Source organism: Prionailurus bengalensis, chromosome D3 (assembly GCF_016509475.1).
Source record: "Prionailurus bengalensis isolate Pbe53 chromosome D3, Fcat_Pben_1.1_paternal_pri, whole genome shotgun sequence".
Taxonomy (NCBI): Eukaryota; Metazoa; Chordata; class Mammalia; order Carnivora; family Felidae; genus Prionailurus; species Prionailurus bengalensis.
The window spans coordinates 37,179,305-37,202,845 of NC_057356.1; the positions used below are offsets into that span (position 1 = coordinate 37,179,305).

At 37.1% G+C, this 23,541-nt stretch overlaps 1 protein-coding gene across 4 annotated transcripts in view; it reads right to left on the reverse strand.

Annotated features, from left to right (window-relative positions):
- Positions 1–739: 739 nt before the first annotated feature.
- Positions 740–23,541, reverse strand: part of ARHGAP28 (Rho GTPase activating protein 28) — a 194,188-nt gene continuing 171,386 nt past the window's right edge. For all 4 annotated transcript variants that reach the window (XM_043558327.1, XM_043558328.1, XM_043558329.1 and 1 more), the window contains 4 exons: positions 16,171–16,227; positions 14,011–14,135; positions 4,611–4,675; positions 740–2,450 (listed from right to left, as the gene is read on the reverse strand). In XM_043558327.1, the coding sequence (XP_043414262.1) occupies positions 2,356–2,450; positions 4,611–4,675; positions 14,011–14,135; positions 16,171–16,227 (342 nt within the window). In that variant the 3' untranslated portion in view covers positions 740–2,355. The remainder of the gene's footprint in view (positions 2,451–4,610; positions 4,676–14,010; positions 14,136–16,170; positions 16,228–23,541) is intronic.

The window sequence follows — 23,541 nt, forward strand, 5'->3', positions numbered from 1 at the left end:
AAATCAGTCAGTTATCCTAGGACAAAGAACAAAAGTTGTATCCAAAGATAGTGGTATTGACATGGCCTTCCATATCACATAGCTATTTGAAAGTTGTCACACATCCTTAAATACATTCAGGTGATTCATTTAAAGCTATTTACTCAGCTGAATCTTTGATATCTGACACCACACAAAGGGGGGTAAGAAACTCAGAAACTTACTGTTTTTCACCTGTCATCTGTTACCCACTTATTTCAAAATGATAAGTGGAGTAAATCTCAAAACGTTTAGAACTTATGTATAGGTTCTAATGTGTTTTCAATTCAAAGATAGGAAAATTCTCAAAAAATTAAATGAATATGATCCGTACATCTTCTATGTAAACACGGTAGAATTTAATGATTCTGAAATACAGGAAACAATAAGAAAAACCAGTCCCTGTTTTCATATGTACACGGAAGTATAAGATAGCTAATTTGAAGATTATCTTCCATGTGTGTGGGCATAAATTACCGCCATCTTATGTCCTGGAAGTTAGCAACTGCATAAAGTAAAATGTTTACTCCTGTAGTCTGAATTATAAAATGATAAGAGCATTTTTTTGGACTCTTGAAATTCATTATGTAAACTTGCACGCCACTGATTAGCCAACCATGGAAAACTGATGAAATGTAGGAATAAATAAAAACTGATAAAACGCTTTTATCTCATAATGGGTTTTCAGGCACAGGAAATAAAAATTCTCAAACAAATAAAATGAATGGATATTTGAGTTTTTTATAAAAATATAACGAAATATTAGTGGCCAGAAACACAATTATCTACATGGTGAATACAAACAATGTTTTAAGAGATATCAAGGCATAATGCAGCATATAAAAGATTTCTTCTATACATGGGCTTCAGTTATCATCACATTACGTTTTGAGAATTGGTAAGTAGATGAAATGTCTTCTGTATCTGTGAGCAACTTTATTGTTTGAACTGCAAAAGAGAGTCATCTGGGCATTAAATCTCATTAAAATTGATACAAATTCATCAAAATCTCAATCTGTGGATTCTAATCCAAAGCATGCATGTGGGATAAAGGAGATTTCTGTCCCCAGTTCTACTGACCCTAGAAGAACTGTATCTGCAGTCTCAAGATGAAAGGCAGAGCCGTCTGACCCCTTGGCACATTTCAGATTTGCTCTCCATTAGCTCGTGGAGAACTGTATGTTCTCACCAAGTGCCGGTCTGGAAAATGCCTCCACAGGATCTTCACAGAGAGACAGTTTCCAGCTCACCAAAACTGCATCTGATTTTAAAGCCTGAGGCTAGTCCACAGTGCTTGGCCATGTCTATGGTTGATGAGCAGAAACAAAATATGCTTTTACAGCATATAAAATCTGGATATGACACTATTTTTCAGTATTCTTGGATAAAGAACAGTTGGATAAAGGCAGTTCTATATTTTTAAATTGGGGTGGCAGAAGTGACTATCTACAGTTGTGAAATATAAAAAAATGATATGTTTGATCAGGAAAGGAAATCTGTGTCTGGCACAGAGAAAGCTATTCGTTGAGCACCAGAATCATGAGGAGAAAATAGTGGTTCTGTGACTATTAACCACGCAGAAGGTCACGAAAGAATAAGGACACCCTCTTTCAGACTAACCTTTGCTATACGGACCAGTGCTCATCAGAAAAGCTTTAAAATTATCAATTTTCAATAGTCCACGATAGAGAAATGGTCATTTGCACCAGAATGCTGATAGTCATAATACAGTACAACATACATAACAATACAGTGTTCCTTCAACAGGAGTTCGCCCTCCTCCAATTTGGGAGCAAGTCAGAGCATAAATATTGTATGCATAACTTCAGGAACCGATTCCCTTTGAAAAGTAGATCTGGATTATTTTACAGAGCAAAAATTATTGCTATTTCTGGCATTCTTGTTCAAAAAGGTCCACCTATGTATATAACACAGGTATGAAAACAATTCTCTTCTACCTCTTGTCTTTGGTAGCATTTGCTACATAAAGAAGTGTTTCTTATCTCTAGGTATAGGGCCAAATTCATTTCTGATATGAAACCAAAGTACTAGAAATGATTAGAGTTCCACATACTAGATTGGCCTTTCTTCTGGAAGGATCGCATCATCTTTCCTTCACTCTTATCAAGGAATCATAGGAGAAAGCCCCAGCTCAAACAGCCAACCAGTGCCTCCTCCATGGTTCATGTTGACAACGCTGGGAGACACCACTTGGGCTGAGAAACACCAAGAGAGTTATTGGAGCAAACATGTCAAAAGTAGTCTTGTTTTTTTCCCTACCACATGCAGAATCTTCTTGGCATGTGATACATGATAGCTGCCATCCTGGAGGGTGTTTCAAAAACTTGGTTGGGGTTTAATCACCCACTCTGCTTGAGGATTGACATGATATACATCCAATATATAAGCATCTGGATCCAAGCAATGCTGTCCTAAAGGAAAGAGAAAATCAGAGGATGTTTTTGATGGTGCACACTTCTATGTGTGCATGTGCATGTGTGTGTTGGTAAGTTCGAATAAGGCTAATATCTCAGCCAAAAGTAAGTAGATACATATTAAAATTTCCTTAGCAAAGCTAGTCGGCCTACCTTCTTGCCTTCCTCTATCCCTTGTTTCTTTCTGACTGTGAAATACTTCACATAAATCCCATGCAAAATTGTGGAAAAACACAGACATACCAACTACAGGCAAACTGTTCCCTAGACTCACCACATCAAGTAGGAAAATCTGGAAAGAACTTATTTAAGGTATAAACTGATCATTTATAAAATAATACACGTCCTCAAATGGTTTTACAGATAGTAACTTGACCAGGACTATAAAAGATTAAAATTACGTTCATTTTAGGAACGGTCATTTTGTTTCTTTACTATTGATGCAATGCCCAAGGGCAGGAGATCTAGAAATGATAACAACAACAACGACAACAACAACAAATCATTCCATGAGGCAAATACATTTGAAAATCTTTATGTACAGTGTTTGAAATGTATACCAAATCTCAAACAAAACTACCAACATTTGATTGCTTGCTTCATTTACTCATTCATTTATCAAATTGTTCTTGAAAGTTACTATATTCCAGGTACTATTCCAGGGGCTAGGGCTATAGAAATGCATCAGATGATCAAAAACACTTGCCCTCGGGGCACTTACATTCTCAAAGTGGTAAAAGGCAACCAGCAAACTAGCAAGCATAATATAAAGTAAGTCTGGCGGTGATGAGAACATGAGAGAACAAAAAACCGGGAAGGCACACCTAGAGAGGGTGAAATCCCGGAAGGTCTCTTTGAGGTGACACAGCGGCCAACACCTCCAAGAGGTGAGGGAGGGAGAAATGAACACTCTAAAGGAGAGCATTCTGGGAAAAGAGCACATGCAAAGGCTCCATGGCAAATGTGCCTGGTGATGAGCTCTGCAAAGTTGGTGTTGAGTGGAAGTCTGGATAGAATATGAGAAGCATCTGCACGCTGGTGTATTTAAAGCGATGTGACGGATTGGGCTCACCAAGGAAGTAATATGTAGGGAAGAAGAGCTTTGAGGCCTGACCCCACAGCTTTCCACGTTGAAGGTTGAGAGGATGAGAAGCAGCGGGCAAAAGAGAGTCAGAAGGAGCCACCAGTGAAGTGGAATGAAACCCAGAAGCTTAGGTCGTCCTTGAAACCAGGTGAAGAAAGTGTGTTTTCAAAGGGAAAGATCAACTCAGCAGGCAGTTATCAAGACAGACGAAAGACTGGATTTCACAACATAAGAGTTCTCCGGTGGCCTCAACAAGAGAGCAATTTGGGTGAAGTGTTGCGGGGTAACGCTTGCCTGGAGTGGTTTCAAGAGAGAACGAGAGGGAGAAATTGGAGGACAGACAACAGCTTTAAGGAGTTTTTGCTGTAAAGTGGAACACTGAAATGGAAGTGGGCTGGAAGGGGGTCAAGAGAGATTTTTGGAAATTTCTCTTATCTTCACAAAACTGTTCATGCAGTTGGAAATAATGCAGCTGGGAGGGAAAAGTTGATGGTGCAGGAGAATGGGGGACTGGAGCAAGGCTCCGAGTGGCAGGCGGGGACATGAAGCGAGGTACACACAGAGGTGCTGGCCTTCAGTGGAAGCACCGGTCGTTCATCCAGGCTGTGCAGGGTGCAAGCAGAAGACATGGACGAAGGGGAAGGTAAGGACACAGATGAAAGCAGAGGGTATTTCCCTTTGATTCCTTTTTGCTCCCTCTCAGGGAAACAAGAAGAATGAACCTGGGTTGAGGGTGAAACCAGGAAAGTTCAACAAAAAGGGTGTCACGATTTCAAAGTTCCATGATGTTTCTCTGTTTTGCAGGGATCTCTAGGAAGAGACTTGCCAACTCTGAGGCACACTGAAAAGACCCACAAGTCTACTTCATGTCAACTGGAATATTCACATGTAAAATTTGGGTATATTTTAGGAAATTCATACAACTGTTCTCACATAAGATTAAAAAATCAGAATCTTACTGATTTTGCATTTATAATCTAAGAAACTGGTAAAATGTGCTGTTACAATAACAGCATCATATTTCTTTTAGACTAATCAGAGAATTTGAGTAAAGACTGTTAGAGAATGCTTACCTATATTTCCTCCAATTTCATATAACCGTTGGTTCTGAATCTTAATGCATTCTGATGAACCATAACTGAAAAAAAAAGGCAATGTAATTTTAACCCTGTTCTATGATCTGAGGTAAATCTGTGGATTAAATAACCATGGCAACAAACAATTCCTTCTGCCTTGAGTGAAATACACCCACAAATCATTATTACAATTGAAGTTATGATAAAAACTTATTATTATTATTTTTTTTTACCTGTTTGACACAGACAAGCATTCAAGGAACAGAAAGGATGGGACTATCCCAAACCAAGACGGATGCTGCTGTCCCCTGCAGCAACCTGGAGCCCATTCTGTCCCCAACTGACAGCTTCATTTAAGAGAGTAAACTGTTAGAGACACGCCAAGGCTGGCTAAGGAGCAGCTGGATGTTTCATATTGCCTTGTCATTGGTCACATTACTCTCGGTTCGAAAGAAGTCAGGTTTCATTTCTCTTTTTGCCAGAAACTGAATGGGATTCTCTCCTCTGTCCATGCCATGTTTCTAAACTTGCCTAAAGCTTTTCAGACTGTTTAATGTTGACTTCATTGCATGTTTCTGCTCTACGAAACATGGTGAAAGCAAGTCAGAGAAAATAATTGCCCAGTTTAATTTCAGCATCCTGGAATACTGCAGTAGAAAAGTCTAGAAAGACCACTGCTGATCTCCACCTACATGAGGAATGACTTTCAGCTTGGTTTCTTCAAAAAGATTGCCTTCAGCTCTTTGTGAGGAAGAAAGATGTGTGGCCTATTTTATTGTTTACTTAAACATTTTGAGATAATTGTAGATTTGCATGTAGTTTTAAGAAATTATACAGGTAGATCCTGTCTACCCTTTACCCAGTTTCCCCCAATAGTAACATTTTGCAAAACTCTAGTTTGCTACCACAACCAGAATGTCAACATTGATTCAGTTAAGATACAGGATATTTCCATCATCACTAGATCTCCCGTTTACCTTTTACAGTCCCACTCACTACCCTCTCCATCATTACTATGCTCATCCCTTGTCCCTAGTAATGTCTACTCGATTCTACATTTTCTAGAAGCTTCTAATTTCAAAAATGTTACACAGAGTAAATGGAAACAGAGTACAGAGCTTTTTTTGTATTCGTTTTTCTTTTCTTTTTAAATATAATTTATTGTCAAGTTGGCTTACATTCTGTATGGGCTTTTTTTTCTAATCAGCATAAATCACTGGAGACTCACCCAAGGTGTTGCATTTTCTTGATGAGTAGCATGCCATTGTATGGATGCACCAGTTTGTTTTTTACCTGTTGAAGAACATCTGGTTTTTTTCCCCCAGTTTTTTACTATTTTAAATAAAGTTGCTATAAGCATTTGTGTTCAGGTTTTTGTGTGAATATTATCTTCATTTCTTTGAGCTAAATTCTCAGGAGTGTGCAAGCTGGATCACACGGTAGTTGCATATTTAGTTTTATGAAAAACTGTCAAACTGTTTTACAGAGCAACTATAGCCTTTTACATTCTCACCACCAATGTAGGAGTGATCCGGTTTCTCTGTATCTTTGCCAGTATTTGATGTCATCGTTATTTTTTATTTTAGCCATTCTCAGATGGTTTAATGATAGTCCTTGCGGCTCTGCATTTCCCTAATGGCTACTGAACATGTTTTCATGTGCATATTTGTATCCATATATCCTCTTTAGTGAAATATCTGTTCACATCTTTTGCTCATTTTTAATTTGGATATTTTTATTGTTGAGTATTGAGTGTTCTCTATATATTCTAGAAACTAGTCATTTGCTGTATATAAGGTCTGTATACATCCTTAGTTTGTCTTTTCAACCATTTCACTGAGTCTTTCAGTATCTAAGTTTTCAGTTTTGAAAGATGTCCAATTTACGGATCATGCTTTTGATATCAACTTTAAGAACTCTTTACTAGCCCTACATCACAGAGGTTTTCTCCTGTTATTTTCTAAAAGTTTTATAGTTTTACATTTTCAATTTAAATATGCACTATGGGTTAATTTCTTTTCTTTCTCTTTCTTTCTTTTTTGTCTACAGATATCCAACTGCTAGAGCACCATTTATCATTTGTTGAAAAGGCTGTCCTTCAGCCATTGAATTGCTTTTGTACTTTTGTCAAAAATCAGTTATTAGAATAGTCACATTCATAGAGACAGAAAGTAGAAGAGCAGTTACCAGTGCTTGGGAGAGGGAGAAATGAAGAGTTATTGTTTAATGGGGACAGAGTCTGAGTATGGGATGATAAAATCTTTCTGGAGATGGATGGTGGTAATGACTGTGTAACAATGTAAATGTACTTAATATCATTGGAATGTACACTTAAAATTATAAACTTTATGTTATGTGCATTTTTATTTCTTCCTTTAAAATCTGTATGCCTGCTTGCCCACCCACCCTTCCTTCATTCTTCCCTTCTCCCTTCCTTCCTCCTTCCCTCCCTGGCTTTCTCTCCTTCTCTCCCCGCTCTGCCCCTCTCCTCCCCTCCCCTCCCTCCCTCCCTTCCTTACCTTCCTTTCTCTTTCCTTATATTGAGTGGCTTCATCCTCCAATAGTATGTTGAACACAAGTTACAAGTAGTGTTTTTTTTTTTTTTAAGTAATTTTCTTGATCTTGGAAGGAAAGCATTCAATCTTTCATCATTAAGTATGAGGTTCCTTATAGGTTTTTATAGATGGTAGTTATCAAGTTGAGGAAGTTCTTCCCTTTTCCTAGTTCACTGAGAGTTTTTATCATGAATGGGTATTGGATTTTGTCAAATGTTTTTTTCTGTATCAGTTAATATGATCTATGATTTTTCTCCAATCTGAGGATGGATTACGTTACTTTCTGAATATTGACCTAAACTGAAACGAATCCCACTTGGTCATGGTGAGTAACTCCTTTCATATATGTTGGATTAGATTTGCTCATGGTTTGCCTAGGACTTTTATCTCTAAGTTCATGAGAGATATTGGTCTGCGGTGTTTGTTTGTTTATTGTCTTTGGTGTCAGGTCAACACTAGTTTCATAAAATGAGTTAGGTAGTGTCCCTTCTTCTCTTCTATTTTCTGAAAAAGAATGTGCTAAATTGCTATGAATTCTTTAAACATCTGCTAGAATTCTCCAGTGAAACCATCTGGGCTTGGAGATTTCTTTTTTGGGGAAACTTTTAAATTAAAAATTCAGGGGTCCTTGGGTGGCTCAGTCGGTTAAGTGTCTGACTTCAGCTCAGGTCATGATCTCATTGTTGGCAGGTTCAAGCCCCGTGTCAGGCTCTGCGCTGACAGCCTGGAGCCTGCTTCAGATCCTGTCCCCCTCTCTCTCTGCACCTCCCCCCTCACTGTCTCTCTCTCTTGAAAATAAATGTTAAAAAACAAATAAATTAACAAATTAATTAATTAAAAATTCAATTTCTTTAATGGCCTCAAAACTATTTCATCTTGGTTGTGTTTTGGTAATCTATAGTCTTAGAAGAACTGGTCCATTTCTTTTAAGTTTTCAATTTTGAGCATATAGGTTGTTTATAGTATTTTCATATTATCCTTTTAAGGGAAATATTACATACAGTGATATTTTTTGCTTTAAAATTAGTGATTTTTTGCTTTTCATTTCTAGAAGTTTATCAATTTTATTGTTTCTTAAAAGAACCAGCTTTTTGTTTCACTGATCTCTATCATTTTCCTGTTTTCAATTTCACTGATTTCTGTTCTTCTATCACTTCCTTCAGTTTGTGTTTATTTTGCTCTTATTTTTCTAGTTTCTTGAGGTAGAAACTTACTTGATTATTCTGAGACCTCACCCTCTTTTTTAATGCAAGTATTTACTGCTATACATTTTTCTCTCAGCATGGCTTTAGCTGCACTGTACAAAATTTGGTAAGCTGCAGTTTTATTTTCAATCTATGTACTTTAAAAAAAATCTCCTTTAACACTTCCTCTTTGACCTGTGGAGCTTTTACAAGTGTGTGGTTTAATTTTTAAGTATTTAGAGATTTTCACGTTGTCCTAATGTTACTGACATCTAGTTTGATTCCTTTATGGACAGAAAAGATACCTTGTGTGATTTAAATTATTTTAAATTTACTGAGGTTTGTGTTATGGCCCATGATATGGTCTATCTTTTATAATTACACCTTGATTTATTTACAGAATTTTTAAATATACTACTTTGTATTTTGTGTGTGTGTGTGTGTGTGTGTGTGTGTGTGTGTGGTTTCTGAGGCATTACAATACACATATGTAACTTATCATGGTCTACTGGGATTGAGGTTTTACTACTTTTAGTGAGTGTAGAAACCTACTTCTGTCAGTTCTCTTTATCTTCATACTTTAAGAATAAACATTTAATTCTATTTATTCTTAGTTCTTTGAATTAAAAATAACATAAGTTAAAGGAAGAAGACCACTAATGCATATATTATTTCATTTTTAAAACAGAAAGATAATCCTGACATTCTAGCATAACTAAACTTTACCTATTTACTTTGAAATTACTTTACCATTAATGACCAGTAAGTAGTTCTCCTAATTGGTAGAACCCTAACAAATTTTACAAATAAACCTAATTTTAGAACTTTTAGATTTACTTAAAAATTGTGAAAATAGTATAGACAGTTCCATATTCCCCACACCTGGTTCCCCCTATTATTAACATCTAACATGAATACGGTACATTTGTCACAACTAATGAATATAATACATTGTTATTAACCAAAGTTCATATTTCATTCAGATTTTCCTAGTTTTTACCTAGTATCTGTTTTCTGTTCCAGAGACCCACCCAGAGTATTGCAATATATTTAGTAATTATAGTTGGTTGAATAGTGTCCTTTCCAAAATTCATGTCCACCTGGATCTTTAAGAATGTGACTTTATTTGAATACAGGGTATTTGCTGATGTAATCACTTAAGAATCTTGGGATGAAATCATCCTGGATTCAGAAGATGCCCTAAAATCCACTGAGTCTTTATTAAGAAGGGAAGAAGACACAGAGAAACATAGGGAAGAGGATGATATGAAGATGGAGAGATTGAAGTGATACGTCTATAAGCCACGGAATGCCAAGGATGCTGGCAACCACCAGAAGCTAGGAGAGAGGCATGAGAAAGACTCCCTCAGAGCCTCCAGAAGGAACCAACCCTGTGGACATATTTGTTCAGACTTCTGGCCTCCTGAACTGAGAGAATACATTTCTGTTGTTTTAAGCCAGGAGGTTGAGGTAATTTGTTATGCAAATACTGGGAAACTAATACCTAGTCATGTCTCGTTAGGCTCCTCTTGATTCTGTTTCTCACCTCTGTCTTGTTTTTGACATCCAAGACATCCTGTCTTGTTTCAGGAAGACACATCAGGTATTTTGTAGAACATTTCTAAGTTGGGATTTATCTGATGTTTTTCTCATGGTTAGGCTGAAGTTGTATGTTCTTGGGAGGAAAGCAACAGATGTAAAGTGCCATTTTCATCATTTCTTATCAAGGGTACATACTATGAGCATGACTTAGCATTGTTGATGTTAATCCTGGTCACCTGGCTGAGGTCAGATTTCATGACTATGAAGTTGTTCTTTTTCCCTCTTTACATACTGCAATCTTTGGAAGGAAGTCACAATGCAGACAATAAGGGGTGGTGAGCCTCAACCCTTCTTAAATGTAATTACCTTAAATATGTCCTCTACTCACACTGAGCAGCATATCAGATGTAAAAGTTTTTGCTTCAACCATTAAATACGATTTAAGAAATGCATAACGAGTAGGATAATCTCTTACATTTACTACTGTTTACCTATTCTGATGTTCTCTTTTCCTTTCTGATGCTCCAAGCCTTTGTTAACATTTTCTTTCTATTTAGATAACTTCCTTTATCCATTCTTTATGGGTAAGTCTGAAAAATCTTAGTTCGGCTTCACCCAAGAATGTCGTTTCCCCTTCATCCTGGAAGGGTATTTTTTGCAGGACTTAGAATTCAAGGTTGACAGTATTTGCTTTCAGTACTTGGAAAAATGTTATGCCACTTCCATCTGGCCTCCAGGGTTTCAGACAAGAAATCTGCTGTCACTGGAATTGGTGTTCCCTATAAGAAAGCCATTGCTTCTCTCTGAATACTTTCAAGGTTTTTTTCTTTGTCTTTAATCTTTACAAGTTTAATTACATTGTTGTGCCAAGGATTTCCTTTGGTTTGTCTTATTTGGGTTCACTTAGTTTCTGGAATATGTTGGTTTACACCTTTTGCTAATTTGGAATGTTATCAGCCATTGTTTATTCAAATACTTTTTCCGTTCCTCTGTTTTCTCTACTTTCGGTGCTGCAATGATGCGAATGTTAGCTTTCTTATTATAGTCCATGGATCCCTGAGACTATATTCATTTTTTTAGGTCTGTCTTCTTTGTTCAGAATAAATAATGCTAGTGATATGTCCTCAAGTTTACTGATTATATCCTCTGTCAATTCCACTCTACTATTGAGCCCAGCGAGCGAGTTTTTATTTTAGTGATTCTATTTTTCAGTTCTATAATTTTCATTACATTCTCTTTATAACTTCTATTTGTTTGCTGAGGTTTTCTGTTTTTTCATTTTATTCAAGAGAATCATAGTTGCTTGTTGAAGCCTTTTTTTTTCCCTTTGAGAAGGCTACTGTAAAATTCTTGTCAGATTAATTCAGACATCTGATTCCATTTAGCACCAGCATTTGTCCATTGTCTTTTCTCATTCCTATTGTGATTTTCCTGGGTTTAGGTATAATGAGTGATTCTGTATCATACTGCAGACACTTTTGATATTATGAGACTCTGGATCTTATTTAATCATCATTTTTGGCAGGCAGTCCTGTGGAAGTATAGCACAAGGTCTGGGTGGGTGTGTATGTTCAGCTTTTTGCTGGGCCCCACTGACACCTGCCCAGTGAAAGTGGGACACCAACTGGCACCGTTCTGCTGCCTCTGATTGAGGGTGTAAGATCAGCCGCCTGCTGGGCTCTGCTGCCACCAGGGAGGGGAAACAGAAGGCTGCCTCAAGCTGCTTGGCTGCTGCCGGGTGAGGGTAAAGCTCAGCTTATCGTTGGGCCATACTGACTCTGAGGGTGGGGTGAAGCTGGGGGATACTGTCTGCCTCACACAGACTCGTCAGGTCTCCCTGCTGCTGGGTGGAGGTGCTGACACTAATGTGGCTGGGAACTGGATCACTAAGGGATTCTGCTGGGTGGGGCATGCAGATCAGTGGCCTGCTTGGTCCCACTGAGACCAGAGGCGTGATGGTGTGCTCTTCCAGTTCCTGTTTGGTTGGAGCAGGGTAGGTACTGCCAGAATGGTGCTTTGTGGTTAGACCACCCTCTCCCCAGTCCTTTGGCTGGGAGCAGGCTCTTCTTGGAACTCTTTTATTGTCTGCGTCTGTGCCACGTTGGAGGTTTTTGCAGTTCCTGCCTGGATATGTGGGAGGCAATAAGGAAACCCAAGAATTCACCACCGTGTTGTTTCAGAGGCCTGATGTCCTTAGGTGGTCAGCACTCGTTTTTCTACCTTTCAGTGTCTTCCTACGCTTGTCGTTAGGTTATGCCCAAGGGTTTTCAGTCCTAAGAGGGAGGATCTGGGAGCAGGAGACTTCTCTCTTCTTTTTTTTACTTACACAGAACAGCCTCTAGTGAAACAGGCAAAAATGGGCCACTTTACAACTAAACTGAAATTGGCCACAGTTCTAACTGGTGAAGAAAATGGACTGGACAAAATCTGTTGAAGAAGTTCATACAAAGAACTTGCATCTGTCTGCAGTCACTGATTCTGACTTACTTTTGCCAGAAACATTTTCATTCTACAAAAGGTCTACATGACAGCACAGAGGGAGTTTTGTCATGCATGTGACTAGGAATCTATTGTGTGTTCAAATCCCCCCAGTGGAATTTCAAGTCTTTCTATTACTGTCTAGTGGTAACTACTTATGGTGTCTTCACAGTGAAGAGAAGTAAGTTTTTGGGGCTCCTGTTGGCCCCTATTATTTTCTTTTTTTATATAGTACATACATAATATGCACATATCCTACATAAAAACACTTGAAGAATTTTCACAAAGTGAACATACCATGTAACCAGCCCCCATAGTCTAAAAAAAGAACTTCTTAGAAGCCACTATCATGGCTTCTTGGTCACTATCCCTTCCACCCTTACAGAAAGCCACTAACCTGGCTTCTAATACTACAGGTTACTTCTATTGGCTACTCCTGTTTTGTTTTTTTTTTTAACTGAAATATTTCTATCAAGTTAGTCGATTCTTACACGTATGAAATATAATATAGAAAGATTCTTCATACTCTTTGCCCACTTTTCCCCAAATGGTAACAAAAATACAGTATAATGCTAGTTAGAATCCTGACATTGATACGATCCACCCATCTTCTTTAGATTTCCCATTTTACATGTACTCATTTGTATGCTTGTGTGTATTAAGTTCAGTACAACTTGTACAGGTTCTTATCTACCACCAGAGTCAAGATACTGAGCAGCTCCAATATCTCCAGGTCCTTGTGTCACCCTTTTATGACCATACCCATCTCTCTCCCATGATCTGCCCTCCCCAACTTTTGGCAACTGCTAATCTACCCTCCATTTCTAAAATTTTGTCATTTCAAAATATTATATAAATGGAGTGTTACGGTATGTAACCTTTCTCAACTGGCTTGTTCCCACCCTCAACATGGGTACTCCTTTTTAGTATGATTGGAAAGCTTCTCTTTAAGAACCTCCATCAGTTTTACTAGAAACCCTCAAACTGTACCTGCTGTCTAATGGACAGATTTAAACTAGTGCTTCTCATCTTTTAAAAACCTCAGGGCAAATGTTTATCCTTTAATAAGTATGCCTAGACAAAAATTATCCTGATTTATGGTGCTTCAAGATGACTTAGGGCAAACGAGGAAAGGATTTTTTTTTCTTTTGTAAATAGAATTCAAGATTAATTAGCAGTAGGTTTTAAGAAAGACAACAGCAATGATGCCCGTTCAACTACATAAGCTTTATGTATAGCCTTTATATATAGGCATGTTGAAGCCCAGTGAAGCCTGGAATGGTATTCTAGGTATCTATAAAACTAACTTGCTGTATTTTTTATTCTAATAAAAAGTAAACTCATTGAGTAAATGAAACCATCAAGATAGAAGATATCTATTAAGAATTCTATTTGTAGAAATTTCTTCAAAAAATACCCCTCCGCAAAAGAAAAAGAAACAAACCAAACATTTCTGTTATCAACAATTCTATGGTCTACTTAATTTCTTTCTCTACTTTTCACTTACTCTATTGGTAAAGTCCCCAAAATAACAGGTTCTAATTTTTCAAAAAGGCCAAGTTTGTAAATGCCTGGGAGTTACTTATCTGATAAAAGATCATCTTCCTTGTACAGAGACCTATACTCACTTTTACTCACCTGTTCTCATATTGAAATTTTGCCAGTATGTCTTTGGCTTTGGTGTGACTATTGAGTTGAATGGCCATGGACACCTTAGAGAGAAGCGGAGCATGGACCCTTATGACTCCTTCCGGCACGTCAGACTGCCAATGAGGAAAAATTCGGTACATTCTGTCAAACTAGGATGAATATCGCTTTAATGATTGCACTTTAAAGATGTGAAAATCAGTGGCATTATGAATTAGGAAAACATGTAAATATGACCAGTATTTAACCAGAATTAAACACTGCTTTCTTTTTAACAGGAGATTCACTAATGAGTAAACTTAACCTGGGATTTTACTTTTGTTACATACTTAAGGCACTTGCTATAGTCCCTTAAAATACTAAGACAAGTAACACTAGGTTATGACAAAATCTCATGTTTCTATCAGTTCATTTTGTGCCCTAAATAAGCTTACTTCAAGCAGGAGTCTGTATTTCAGTATATTTTAAGAAGAGTCACCTTCTGAAAAATTTGAGAATCAATTAGAGAATACAGCTTTTTAAAAATCCTTTTTCTTTAGTTAGTAACAATGATTGGCTGGCCCAAGTTGAATTCCAGATGGGGATTTAAAACTTGATCCCTCAAAGTGTGCTGATAACACTCTGAAGAGCAGGTGTGGACTGCTGAGCATCTCTGCTTTCATATGACAAGACTGGCCTGGAGACCTACCTTGGAGCTCTGATTAAATGAAATGGTCAGAGAATGGCACTTAGGTCTAATTAACATCAACTGATGTTTTTTCAGGACTGGAAAATTTCTTTTGTTTCAAAATTTGGAATGTTTTAAAAACGAATTCTCCAACTAGATATGAACGGAAATAAATTTCTACCTGAGGATCTGGCTACTCCTTAGGCATTTTATCAGTTTGAACATTCTCAAAAAATGGCATTGTTGATATAGAAAGTTTATGTTGAACTGACTCAATATATACCCTAGAATGAATATATTATGGGTTGAATTGTGTCCCACAATAGATATGTTGAAGTCTTACCCCCCAGCAGCTGAGAATATAATCTTATATGGAAATAGGGTCACTGCAGATGTAATTAGCTAAGACAAGGTCACATGGAACAGAGTGGACGTATATCCACTATGGCTACCGTCCTTCTAAGAGGAGAAGAGACATAGACGCACACACAGCGTGTAAAGATGGACACAGAGATTGGAGTGATACATCTACAAGCTAAGGAACACCAAGGATTGCTGGCATCACCAAAAGCTAGGAATGATGTCAGAAACAGGTCCTTCTCTCAAGGCCTTCAGAAGGAACCAACGCAGCTGACACCCTGATTTCAGAATTTTAGTCTCCAGAACTGTGAGAGAATACATTTCAATTATTTTAAGCTGTTCAGTTTGTGGTGCTTTGTGACAACAGCACTAGGAAACTAATAGAAAATATTTTAAAATACAGTCAGTTCTTACGGTCCTTTTCTACTATTACCAGCAAGAACCAGGACAGCATGCCAGGGAATGGATGCTGAGAAAATTGGACTTGGTGGGGGGAGGTGCAGAGCGTCCCCAGAGTCTTGGAGTCAAGACTATACTCCTAAAACCCTCTCTTGGTCATTTCATGCCCTTCCTCTCCCAGCTCCCCAGAAGCCTCTGTAAGATAAATTCCACATTCCTGACATTACTGAACCTGTGATCATAATCACATTTTCCCTATTAATATTTATAGTTATTCATACTTGCGTACAGAATGCCTAACCATACATTTTGAGTCATAAGTTAGCATATTCTCTCCCTATACTATTCCTTCATGTGCCACATGAAATGCTAAGTCTGAAGGATGTTTCATGATCAAATTAAAAAAAAGATATGGTACGGGGTGTCTGGGTGGCTCAGTCGGTTAAGCACCCAACTTCAGCTCAGGTCATCGTCTCACAGTCCGTGAGTTCGAGCCCCGCGTTGGGCTCTGGGCTGACAGCTTGGAGCCTGGAGCCTGCTTCAGATTCTGTGTCTCCCTTTCTCTCTGCCCCTCCCCCATTCATGCTCTGTCTCTGTCTCAAAAATAAATAAACATTAAAAAAAATTAAAAATAAATAAATAAAAATGATATGGTAAATATATCCAGAGAATATCATGTAGGGAGTTAATACTTAGAGAGGAAAGGAAATTACTTATTTTCTTACCATTCTTCTTGAAGAGGGTGATTTTTGTAGTACCTTTGAAGTCTTGGGGCTTATAACCTAAATAAAACACATTTAGTCCTCAGGATTAACATTAGGACAACGAGCACATGCTGCTATTAGAAGTGTAAATTGTCACAGTCTTTATGGAAAATATTTGGGGAATATTTATCAAAGTATAAAATGACCCAACAATGTCACATCTGTAAGTTTATCCTACAAATATACTTCATTTGTGAGAAATAATGTCTATACAATTTTGTTCACTGATGCATAAATCTTAATAGCGAAAGGCTGGACATGATCTCACCTTTCACCAATATGAATTGCTTACATAAATTAAGTTACGTCTACAGGACATCATGCAAAAGAAGCAAAGAAGGCTTTGTGAACTGATATAGAATGAACACCATGATTTCTTAAGTCGGTATAGCAAGACAAAGGACAACATTTCATGTATATTACCGTTCATGCTAAAAGGGGGAAGAACACTATTGAGAATTCAGCTCAGCCATCCATGGTGTTGCTGCCTTAGCATCCATTTTGTTTGGCCAAGCAGCCTGCAGTGACCTTAAATGGACAGTAGTCCCTTGTGTAAGCCTATGCCCTAGATAACAGCCCATGGAGTCACAAGCAAATCATAGAGTGCTGTTATGACTTTCCCTGTAGCCCTTCTGATCAACAGTCTCCCCACCTCTCATGGTTGTGCCCTTGTGTGAACCTTAGATAAGACCATAGTGGGATTCGCAAAAATCCCACTCTTTTGGTTTGAATTGACCAAATTGGCCTCAGCCTGGGAACCCCAAAGCATTGCACCCATCGACTCTAACCAAGGAATGTGCCCCAGGTTCTGTGGCTCAGTCTACTTCTTGCCTTGACATGCACTTACAGCTCCTTGGGGGCATGCTTTATACTTCCTCCAGAACCTCTGAGTAATAAACTTTTCTATTTCAATTTCTCTTATGGTTTGTTTTTGAGCTGTGATTCACCACCCAGTGCCTTTGTTCCACTTAACAAATGTTAATTTAATAACATCATAAGAAACATATATTTATATTTGCTTGCATGTGCATAGTGCTTCTTTGGAAGTATATACGCCTGCATATTCCTGGGCACACCCACCCTATCATGGTGACATGATAGTAAGCTCATGGAAGCTCATGGTAAGCTCATGGAATAGACTTCAGTAGCCACACAAAACAAAGAATTCAAACTTTACGAAATTAGCTCAGCAGAAAAGTAATTAAACAAAGCAACAACAGCTACAACAAGAAGCAAGAAACCCTGGGGAGGAGGGGAGAATCTTATTTCCAGAGTTGCCACATTATAGTATTTAAAATGTCCATTCTGCAACAAAAAAATTATGAGACAGACAAAAAACATCAAGAAAATGTGGCCCACAGACAGGAAAAAAGGAGTTCCAAAAGTTTCAAAAGAAACTCCTTTAGGAAACCCAGACAATAGACTTACTAGAAACAGCCTTTAAATCAGATATTTTAAATATGTTCAAAGAACTAACGGAAACCATGTTTAAAGAACGAAAGGAACGTATCTCACCAGATTGGGAATATCAAAAAACAAACAGAAATTATAAATAAGGAATCAAATGGAAATTCTGGACTGAAAAGTCCAACTGAAATAAAATATCCACTAGAGGAGCTCAACAGCAGATTTAAGGATGCAGAAGTAAAAAATCAGTAAATCTGAAGATACGTCCATTGACACTATCCAGTCTGTGGAACAGGAACTAAAAATGAAAAAAATAAACAAAACCTAAGAAGAATTATAGGATAACATCCACCATGGAGTGCACCAACACATACATAATTAAGAGTCCCAGAAGAAGAAAAGGAGCAGAGAATATTTGAAATAATAATGGCTGAAAACTCCCCAAATTTGCTGATAGACATTCATCTATCGATTCAAAAAGCTCAACAAACTCCAAATTGGATAAATGCAAAGAGATCCACAGGAAAATACATCATCATCAAATTGCCAAAAGACAAAGAACCTTGAAAGCAGCAAGGGAAAAGCAGCTCAACACACACAAGAGATTTTCAGTAAGATTAACAGTGATTTCCCAGCAGAAATCACGAAAGTCAGAAGACAATGGGATAACACACTCAAAGTGCTGAAAGAAAAAAAAAGCTGTCAAGCAAAATTTTCTCTGGCAAAACAATACTTAAAAATTAAGAAGAGGCCTTCTAGAGCTGCCTGTGTTGCCCACCCATGGTCAACCCCTCCATGTTCTTTAATATTGCTGTTGCAATGTTTTTCCTTTGAGCTGTTCCAAATTCAACAGAAAACTTTCATGCTCTGAGCACTGGGGAGAAAAGATCAGGTTACAAAGGTTCCAGCTTTCACAGATTATTTTGGGATTTATGTGCCAGCGTGGTGGCTTCCCATGCCATAATGGCACTGTCAGCAAGTCTACCTATGGGGAGAAATTTGATGATGAGAATTTTATCCTGAAGCACACTGGTCCTGGCATCCTGTCCATGGCAAATGCTGGACCCAACACAAACAGCTCCCAGTTTTTCATCCGCACCATGAAGACTGAGTGGCAAGCATAAGGTGGAAGAGGGCATGAACTCTGTGGAAGTCCCAGAGCACTGTGGGTCCAGGAATGGCAACACCAGCAAAAACATCACCACTGTTGACTATAGGCACATCTAATAAATCTGACTTATGTTTTGTCTGAACCACCAGACCATTCCTTCTGTAGCTCAGAAGAGCACCCCTTAACCCCATCTGCTTAAAAGAGCCTATGATCTTTGTGCTCTTGACACAGTTCTTTAGCTTCCATATTTTCCTTATCCCCCTCTAAGTCCAGCTGATTTACAAAGTTAAGTTTATGATTATTAAATAAAAACTAAACAATCAAAAAATGAAGAAGAAATTAAGACATTCAAAGATAAATAAAAGCATTCCTAGTAGTCCTGCCCTAAAAGAAATGTTAAGATAATCAGTCCTTCAGGCTGAGATTAAGGAACACTAGATAGTAACTTGAATCCGTGTGAAGAAATAAAGAACACCAGTAAAGAAAACTAGGTAGGTAAATATAAAAGGAAGCATTAATGTATTTTTAAAAACTCCAATTTTTTTCTATCTAATTTAAAAGAAAAGTGCATAAAGCAATAATTATAAATCTGTGTTGATGGGCACACAATTTGTAAACATGCAACTTGTGGCAAAAGCAGCATAATGTAGGAGATATGGAAGTCTCTAGGGAGAGTATTTATATACTATTGAATTGAAGGTGAAATTAATATGAACTAGATTGCTACAAATTAAAATGGTACTTGTAATTCCCAAGGCAACCACTCAGGAGATAATTCAAAAATGTGTAGTAGAAGAAATAATTGTTTCTTTCAACAAAAATATATAGTAAAATAGTTAAAGTGGTATATTAGGAAACACTTATACACAAATGAAGGCAGTAATGGAGGAATTGTGGAACAAAAATCATATAAAACATACAGCAAAAAAAAAAAAAACCCACAAAGAATTCAAAGGATAAATAGTTCTGCAACAACTAGAGACTTCAATACCTCACTTTCAATAACAGAAGAACTAGGCAGAAGATCAGAAAGAAAACAGAAACCTTCATCTAGACATAATAGACATCTATAGAACACTAGCAACAGCAGAATCTGTTTTTCTAAAGTACACGTAGAACAGTTTTCAGGATAGACAAAATGTTTTTCAGGCCATAAATCTCAGTGAATTTAAAAATACCAAATTAATATAAAGTATATTCTCCACCCACAATGGAATTAAATTAGAATTCAGTAACAGAAGGTAATCTAGGAAATTCACAAATGTGTGGAAACTATACCGTACTCTTAAATAATGAATGGGTCAAAGGAAAATTAGAAAGTACTTTGAGATGGACAAAAATGATACACAATATACCAAAACATATTGGATAGAACGAGAGTAGTTCTCAGAGGAATATTTATAGATGTAAATGTCTACACTGAAAAAGAAAGAGCTCAAGTCAATAATCTAACTTTCTATAGTAAAAAACTAAAGAAAAAGGACAACTAAACTCAAACAAGCTTAAGAAAATAAATAATAAAGATCAGAATTTTAATAAGGAATAGAGAATAGAAAAACAAGAAAATCAACGGAACAAAAGTTGACCCTTAAAAACAAGTCAATAAAATGGACAACCCTTTAGCTAGACTGATGGTGTAAAAAAGAATGAAGATTCAAATTATTACTCCAGCATATAAGCAGGGACATTACCACCAACTTTACAGAAATAAAAAGAATTATAAGGGAACACCATGAACAACTTAGATGCTAATAAATTATATGCCAACAAATTAGATAATGTGGATGAAATAGACAAAATCCTAGAAACACACAAACTCTCAATACTGGCTCAAGAAGAAATAGTAAATCTGAATAGAGTTATAGCAAGTAAAAAGATTGAGTCAGTACTCAAAAAAATTCCTACAAAGAAAAGTCCAGGACCAGATGTTTTCACTGGTAGGTTCTACTGTAACACCAATCATTCATTCTTAAACTCTTCTAAAAAACAGAAGGTGGGGGGGCAGGGGGGGCGCCTGGGTGGCTCACTTGTTTAATGTCTGACTTCGGCTCAGGTCATGATCTCACAGCTTGTTAGTTCAAGCCCCACTATGGGCTCTGTGCTGACAGCTCAGAGCCTGGAGCCTGCTTCAGATTCTGTGTCTCCCTCTCTCTCTGCCCTTCCCCCGCTTGTGCTCTGTCTCTTTCTCTCTCAAAAATAAACATTAAATTTTTTTAAATAAATATTTTTTAAAAATTGAAAAAAATAGAAGATGGAGCACTTCCTAACTCATTCTAAAGGCTAGTATTTCCCTGATACCAAAGTCAGACAAAGACACGACAAGAAATTAAAACTACAGATGAAGATCCCTTATGAATGTTGATGTAAAAATCCTCAAGCAACCTGTCTAGTAGCATATTAAAAGGACTGTATACCTTGACCAAGTAGGATTTAACCCAAGAACGCAGGATTAGTTCAATAAATGAAAACCAATAAGTGTAATACATCATATTAATAGAATGAAGAGAAAAAACCCAATGATCATCTCAACAGATGAAGAAGAAGCATTTGACAAAATCGAACACATTTTGATGGTAAAAACACCCAACAAATTAAGAACAGAGTTTTCTTGAAGCCCATCCATGTTACCACAAATGGCAAGATTTTGAGGGCATCATGCTAAGTGAGATAAGTCAGACAGAGAAAGACAAATACTGTATGATCTCTCTTACATTTGGAATCTCTAGTTCATAGATACAGAGAATGGATTGGTAGTTGCTGAGGTGGGGAATGGGGTACAAGAAGGAGAAATGGGTGAACTGTTTTTTGTTTTTGTTTTTTAAATTTACATAAATTGAATTTTAAAAATGTAAGAAAAAAAAAAAGAATGGAATTTTCTCAAACCAATAAGGGCAATCTATGAAAAACCCACATACAAATCATACTTAATGATGAAAGACTGGGCTTTCCCCTTAAGATCAGAAACAAAACAATGATCTCTGCTCTTGCCTTCTTATTTAATATTCTACCAGAGTTCTAGCCGGGATAATCAAGCAAGAAAAATAAAAGGCACAAAGACTGAGAAGAAAGAAGGAAAATTATCTCTATTCACAGATAACATGACCTTATATGTAGAAATCCTAAAGAATTAATACACATAAAACCAAACTTTTAGAGCCAGTAAATGAGTTTAGCAAAACTGCAGAATACAAGATCAATATACAAATATCTGTTGTATTTCCACACACAAACAATTAGCCATCCTAAAATGAAATTAAGAAAAACAATTCCAAGGACACCTCGGTGGCTCAGTTAAGTGTCCGACTTCGGCTCAGGTCATGATCTCGCGGTTTGTGGGTTCAAGCCCGGCATTGAGCTCTATGCTGACAGCTCAGAGACTGGAGCCTGCTGCAGATTCTGTGTCTCCTTCTCTCTCTGCCCCTCCGCTGCTCATGCTCTGTCTCTCTCTCTCTCAAAAATAAATAAACATTAAAAACAGAAAAAGAAAACAATTCCATTTGCAATAGTACCAAAAAGAATAAAATACTTAGGAATAAATGTAATCCAGAAAGTGTAAGACTTATATATCGAAAACCATAAAACATTGTTAAAAGAAATTATAGAAAACCTAATAAATGGAAAGATAACCCATTTTCATGGGCTGGAAAATGTAATATTATTAAGATGGCAATATTTCCCAAATCTATCTACATATTCAATGAAATCTCTATCAAAATCCCAACTACTGTTGTTTTTTTCTTCCAGAAATGAGAAAACTATCCTAAACCTGATATGGAAATTAGGGGACCCCAAATAACAAAATTTATTTAAAAGAAAAAGTTGGAACTCTTAATTTTCAATTTCAAATCTTAAAACAAAGCTACAGTAATCAAAACAGTGTGTTGTTGGCATAAGGAGAGACATATAGATAAATGTAACAGAAGTAAGAGTCTGGAAATAACTACTACATCTATGGTCAATTTTCAACAATAGCGTCAAGACCATTTGTTGGGGGAAAGACTCGTCTTTTTAACAAAAGATGCTGAGATACTGGATAGCTACATGCAAAAGAAAGAACTTGTATACTCCTACTTCATATTACATACTACAAATAACTCAAAATGGAAGCAAGATGTAAACGTAAGAACTAAAACTAGAAAATTCCTGGAAGAACACAAAGAGTTCAAATCTTCATGACCTTAGATTTGACAAAGGATTGTTTGATATGACAACAAAAACATGACCATCAAAAGAAATAGTAGATAAATTATACTTCATCATGACTAAAAACCTTTGTGCATCAAGGGACACAAACAAGAAATTGAGAAGACAACCCACGGAAGGGGAAATAATATTTTCCAATCATATATCTGATAAGGGACTTGTATCTAGAATATATGAAGAACCCCTACAACTTAATAGTAAAAGGACAACCAAATCAAAAATTGGGGAAGAAGCTAAATAGACATTTCTCCAAGGAAGATCCACAAATGGCCAACAGGCACATGAAAAGACGCTCAACATCATTAGTTTTCAGGGAAATGAAAATCAAAACCACAATGAGGTACCACTTTATGCCACTAGGATGGCTAGAATAAAACTTTCTGATAATAAGTTTTTGTGAGGATATGGAAAAATCTAAATCCTCACACACTACTGGTGAAAATGTAAAAATGGGGCAGTTGCTTTGGAAAACAGTCTGGCAGTTCCTCAGATGACTCAACATAGAGCTGCTTTATTACCCAGCATACACCCAAGAGAAGTAAAAACATATGTCCACATATAAACTTATAAATGTTTGTAGCAGCATTATTCATAATAAGCCAACAGTATAA